Raw genomic sequence first — 6,209 nt, 5'->3', positions numbered from 1 at the left:
AACAAAGGAAGAGAGAGAGGGAGCGAAGACGGCAGCGGCGGCGTATGTGGATACATCCGATTGTTGAACTCCGGGAGAGCCGTGGGGCATACCACACCCTCTACAGCGAGCTCCAGGCAAACCCGGAGAAATTTATAGATTATATCCGGATGTCCCAAGAAAGTTTCAGGGATTTGCTTGCTCGTGTCCAACAATCTATCCGGAGACAGGACACACAGCTCCGTCGTGCGATTCCTCCTGAGGAACGGCTACTGGTGACATTACGGTATGTAATATTAAACCAAGGGGTGCGGTCTGATGTTTTTTTTTTAAATTTAGTATTCAAAACCTTGGGTAATTAGTTTTCGTGAATGTACTAATATTTTATTTTATAGTTTTTTAAAATAATATACATAAATATTAATTTTACTTCTTTGTCTGTTCACAGATTCCTGGCGACTGGAGAAACCCTATCTTCACTATACTTCCAGTACCGTATTGGAATCTCTACCTTGTCTGGAATTGTTGCTGACACCTGCCGGGCTCTCTGGAATGTTCCTTGTCCAGAATTTCTGCCCCTGCCCACCGCTGAAAAGTGGATGGAAATTGCTGACAAATTCTGGACAGTATGCAATTTTCCCAACTGTTTGGGAGCTGTTGATGGTAAACACATACGGATCATCAAACCCAAAAGAACGGGATCTGAGTACTATAATTACAAAAAGTACTTTTCAATAGTACTCATGGCCATTGCGGATGCCGGATGTATGTTTGTAGCAGTGGACATTGGAGCATTTGGCCGTGGTAATGACTCACAGGCTTTTAAAAACTCAGACATGGGCCGGAGGTTGTATGGCAACCAATTTAATTTCCCTATGCCACGGCCTCTTCCTCACACCGAAGCTCCGCCACTGCCCTTTGTAATGGTTGGCGATGAGGCTTTTCAAATGTGCGGAAACTTACTGAAACCCTACTCCAGCCGGGACTTGGACCACACCAAAAAAATATTTAATTACAGGCTGACCAGGGCCAGAAGAACTGTCGAGTGTGCTTTTGGGATTCTTGTCTCCAGATGGCGAATTCTGGGCACGGCCATTAATCTTAAACTTGAAACAGTCGATGAGGTGGTGAAGGCCTGTGTGGTTCTACATAACTTTGTGATGGCTAAAGAGCACCCGACCTTTGAACTGGACGATGATGCTCCTAACCCATTGCCTGAATTCACTCAGCACACTCTCAGGTCATCCGTTGAAGTTGGCCAAATGAGGGACCAATTTGCGGCCTACTTTATTTCTGATGTAGGACGGGTGCACTGGCAAGATGAAATGGTGTAATGTTTTTGTTTGTTTATGGTAATAAAAAACCTTATTTGATACCATTACTGAGTGCACTATATTTTTTAAAGTCCAATTAAATAAAAAACTTCCCATGTATAACTGAATTTTTTGATGTTCACACACCTGGGCAGGTAAATACACATATGAGTTAAAATGCAGCATTGCTAGTCTGCGTGAAATATATTGGAACGAGAAAAGCTGCAGGCCATGAATCAGGAAACCAATTTTTTTCAAGAGAAAATTGTCAAACTAGTTGAAAAAAAAGTATGTGATTTTTTTCAAAACCCAACCCTCAAAACCCAACCCCACCCAATGAAAGTCAATGGGGAATACAAGTCAGCATTGAGTGGATGAATGTAATCAGCTCAATTCCAACTTTTATTTAAAATTGTGGTAGTGTATAAATAGACAAGTTTCTAGAGTTATTACACTAGGCCTTGGAATGACTATACTAGGCCGTGGTATTTCACATATGAGTATAGTAGGCCTTGGGCCTACACTAGTATAGTCATGTGAAATACCACGGCCTAGTATAGTCATACCAAGGCCTACTGTAATAACTCGATTTTTACAACTAGGATCGTGTTTCACGAAAAACAAACTGGTGAAACTTGACAAGTTTCAACAGTTTGTTTTTCATGAAACCAGATTCTAGTTGTTAAAACTAGAGTTATTACACTAGGCCTTGGAATGACTATACTAGGCCGTGGTATTTCAAATATGAGTATAGTAGGCCTTGGGCCTACACTAGTATAGTCATGTGAAATACCACGGCCTAGTATAGTCATACCAAGGCCTACTGTAATAACTCGATTTTTACCAACTAGCATCTTGTTTCACAAAAAACAAACTGGTGAAACTTTTTAAGAAAGAAACTTATTTTTTAGACAAGTTTCAACTTTTTGTTTTTCATGAAACCAGATCCAAGTTGGTAAAACTCGAGTTATTACACTAGGCCTTGGTATGACTATACTAGTCCGTGTTATTTCACATATGACTATACTAGGCCTTGGGTTGGTTTTTAACATGTATTTACCCATCAGTGTGTGTGAGCGGCGCAAACAACATTAATGAAACTTTGTAATGGTGAACCACAAATGTAAATTTATTTTTAATCACAAAAATAAACCAAAAAATTATTTTTTCCGGCGTTTGGGGGCAGATGGTTTCAATTTGGGGGTGTGCAGGGAATATGCAACACTTGCAGTTGAAGACGGTGTTTGAGGGGAAGGGGAAACAAAACTTGTGGGGGAAGGTAGTCCAGTTAAGGGAATTAAACTAGGAACACTTGGAGGAGAGGAAATCTGTTCAGGTACATTTGTTGTAATGGCATGTCGCCGTAGGCTTGTGTGCCGGGACCGACTTTGGCCCAATGCCCGCCTTGATTGATTTCGCCTTGAACTTGGGGCAAATATTGAGTGTAGGTCCCCCGTCTGCTGGGGTGGCTGCTGCTGCTGCTGAGGTGGCTGCTGCTGCTGGGGTGGCTGCTGCTGCTGCTGAGGTGGCTGCTGCTGCTGCTGAGGTGGCTGCTGCTGAGGTGGCTGCTGCTGCTGCTCTTGGTTGGCAGTGCTCGTCCTTGCAGGAGGACTGGTGGCGGCAGTGATGGTCCAGGTTTGCGGAGTGGTGGTTGCAGGGCTACTACATGTTGTTGTAGCGGCAGGGCTGTTCCATGTTTGCCTAGTGGTGGCTGAGCTCCACGCATGCATGGGAGTGGCGGTGGTGCTCCAGACAGGAGCAGCGCTTGCCATGGTGGTGTCGGTGAAGTGACCAGCTGCACTCAGACTTGTGGTGGTGTAACGGTGGGTGTCCTGGCTTTGAATAGAGGTGTCCGTGCAGTGGTATGCAGCACAAGTCGGTAGTGAGGTGAAGCGAGTCAATGGTGGCACAGGTGGAAATGACACCACTGACTGCTGACCGTACCGATTATGCTGCATAGCCTGCAAGAAAGCATTGTTGCAGGCCTGCAGCACATTCAGCTGTTGCTCAGGACTAAGGTGTTCCGCCATGCCCTTTTCAATCTTACTAAAAAATGGTGTGCTGGTCTGTTGAGGTCGGCCTCCAGACGGTCAAGGCGCTGTTCTACAGAATTGAAGCGGTGTTCAAAGTGGTTAAAACCATGTTCCATGAGTGCAAAACCGCTTTCAACTCTGTCGGACAGCGACTTGAGGCTGGAATTAAAGGCCTCGCTCAAATGCATAAACTCGGGCAAGACATTCCTGTCCAAGGCCCTCTGCCTCTGGCGGGTAGTGCCCGCATAACCAGTGGCAGAGACCTGGGACAGGGGAACACCTGATGGCCCAGCTTCCTGGTCACCAGCTGTGTGTGTGGCTGACCTGCAAGGTGCTTCATAGCTGTCGGATGGCTGGGACGGGTCAGAGGACGTCCGAGGAAGGACCGCTCCAGGGCCAGGTTGCAGGGTGCTGCTCCAGGTGCTGTGGAAGAAAGGAAAATCATTACTACCATGCCTTTACAAGAAGCATCAGCTGTGGATTAGAAAAACACAGATTAATAAAAATAAAAACCCAAAATTTATAATACTTACGATCTCGTGGCAAGGACCGGTCTTAGGAACTGCAACGCGTGATAGTGACGGTATCTAGTTCTGGTCCTTGACGCAGATCCACTGCGAACCTGGCCCTCAGCACGAACATCACTGTTGAAGCGGTCCTTGATCGAACGCCAACGTGTTCGGACTTTGTCCACTGTTGGGAAAAAAAAAACAGTGCCGTCAAGGACAACAGTCACTGCGGCACAATATAGCAACACAATACTCAAAGCAGTCACTGTAGAGCCCGATGACACTGTTGGGTTTCCTGCTAGAATATACCTAGCACGAAACCCAACAGTGCCGTCAAGGACAACAGTCACTGCGGCACAATATAGCAATACAATACTCAAAGCAGTCACTGTAGAGCCCGATGACACTGTTGGGTTTCCTGCTAGAATATACCTAGCACGAAACCCAACAGTGCCGTCAAGGACAACAGTCACTGCGGCACAATATAGCAATACAATACTCAAAGCAGTCACTGTAGAGCCCGATGACACTGTTGGGTTTCCTGCTAGAATATACCTAGCACGAAACCCAACAGTGCCGTCAAGGACAACAGTCACTGCGGCACAATATAGCAACACAATACTCAAAGCAGTCACTGTAGAGCCCGATGACACTGTTGGGTTTCCTGCTAGAATATACCTAGCACGAAACCCAACAGTGCCGTCAAGGACAACAGTCACTGCGGCACAATATAGCAACACAATACTCAAAGCAGTCACTGTAGAGCCCGATGACACTGTTGGGTTTCCTGCTAGAATATACCTAGCACAAAACCCAACAGTGCCGTCAAGGACAACAGTCACTGCGGCACAATATAGCAACACAATACTCAAAGCAGTCACTGTAGAGCCCGATGACACTGTTGGGTTTCCTGCTAGAATATACCTAGCACGAAACCCAACAGTGCCGTCAAGGACAACAGTCACTGCGGCACAATATAGCAATACAATACTCAAAGCAGTCACTGTAGAGCCCGATGACACTGTTGGGTTTCCTGCTAGAATATACCTAGCACGAAACCCAACAGTGCCGTCAAGGACAACAGTCACTGCGGCACAATACAGAGCAGGGAAATACTCACTAAACGCCTTTTTGGAGGATGCTGTGGCGCTGTCCCAGCCATCCATCAACGCTGCGGCCACCTCATTCCATAGCCGCCGGGTCACCACATTGTCCTTGTACAGCCGGTCACGGCTGTCAAAAAACGGCGCACGCTCCTGGACCAGGCTGATGAGCTGCTCATTATCCAGGTAGACGTCTTCATCCCGTTGTGGAACCTAGACAAAACACATTCATTAGAATAATCAAATTTAAATTGAATAAAAAGTTACAAAAAAAAGAAATATAAAAAAGAGTAAAAATAGAAGATAAAAAATAAAGAACATTACAAATCATTTGATACATACATTCCGTATCACCACCGGGACTTGGCTTCGCTGCTCCTGCTCTTCGCCCTCGCTAGTCCCGTCCGCAGAAGATGATGATGATGATGTCTTAAAAAAGCTGAAAAAAACGTAAGAGATTTGGAGTAGCAGCAGATATACTTACCAGATGCACAAAAATAATCACCTCACGGTCTGCTTGCGCCAATTCCTGCCGCGATGGGGAATATTCGGATTCTGAAGACATACTGCATGTAAAAATAATAAAAATCATTAGTACATACATAATTTAAAAGGACAGGCATATAATGTAATATACTCACATTCTTGACGCTGATAGAAGATGGTTTCCTTGGTGACTGTCTGCTCTCCAATCTGTCAGTGTAGTAGTGGCAGAGTTTTGGCAGGCACCTCCTTTATATAGACTTTTTTTTTTTTGACTTTAGAAGTTTATAACTAGTACAACAAGTGGACACCACCAAAAAAACGCAGCGCTAAAAAAACGCATACATGCGCATGCCAGTGCGCACATATGCGCATCCATAGGCTATAATGGCCATTTTTAGCGCTAAACGTGCGCATACGTGCGCATGCGCTTTTTTGCAGGACCGAAAAATGCAACATGTAGCGTCTGTAAAATACAAACGCACACCTCAAAAAAACGCAGCGCATGAAAATCGCATACGTGCGCATGCCAGCGCGCAGGTATGCGCACCCATGTTAAATATAGGGGAAAAAAACGCATGCGCACGTATGCGTTTTTTTCAAGCGCAAAAAAACGCAAATGTGAAACCAGCCTTAGACTAATAGTCTCAAGCCTGCTTTTCAAGGTATGCTCTCTCTACATGGCTGCAAAGTAAACCTTGGCTGCAATAATGCAGCCGGTGTCTGATTTATGCTCCCCACAGTTCGAGCAGCATGATTCAGATTCTTTTTAAGACGTCTTATGCAAGT

At 45.3% G+C, this 6,209-nt stretch overlaps 1 protein-coding gene across 1 annotated transcript; it reads right to left on the bottom strand.

Moving 5' to 3' along the window:
* Positions 1–2,403: 2,403 nt before the first annotated feature.
* Positions 2,404–5,735, bottom strand: LOC141088229 (uncharacterized). Its single transcript, XM_073574211.1, has 6 exons — positions 5,579–5,735; positions 5,443–5,503; positions 5,280–5,376; positions 4,955–5,150; positions 3,859–4,018; positions 2,404–3,748 (listed from the first exon to the last, which is right to left on the bottom strand). Exons 4-6 carry the CDS (start codon positions 4,998–5,000, stop codon positions 3,289–3,291), a joined length of 666 nt encoding a protein of 221 aa, XP_073430312.1. The 5' UTR covers positions 5,001–5,150; positions 5,280–5,376; positions 5,443–5,503; positions 5,579–5,735; the 3' UTR covers positions 2,404–3,288.
* Positions 5,736–6,209: the final 474 nt, after the last annotated feature.

This window comes from Dendrobates tinctorius, unplaced genomic scaffold (genome assembly GCF_039654945.1).
Source record: "Dendrobates tinctorius isolate UK_male_01 unplaced genomic scaffold, ASM3965494v1 ptg000038l, whole genome shotgun sequence".
NCBI classification, from domain to species: Eukaryota; Metazoa; Chordata; class Amphibia; order Anura; family Dendrobatidae; genus Dendrobates; species Dendrobates tinctorius.
The sequence above is the reverse complement of the archived record's forward strand: the minus strand, read 5'-3'. Positions and strand labels throughout refer to the sequence as shown.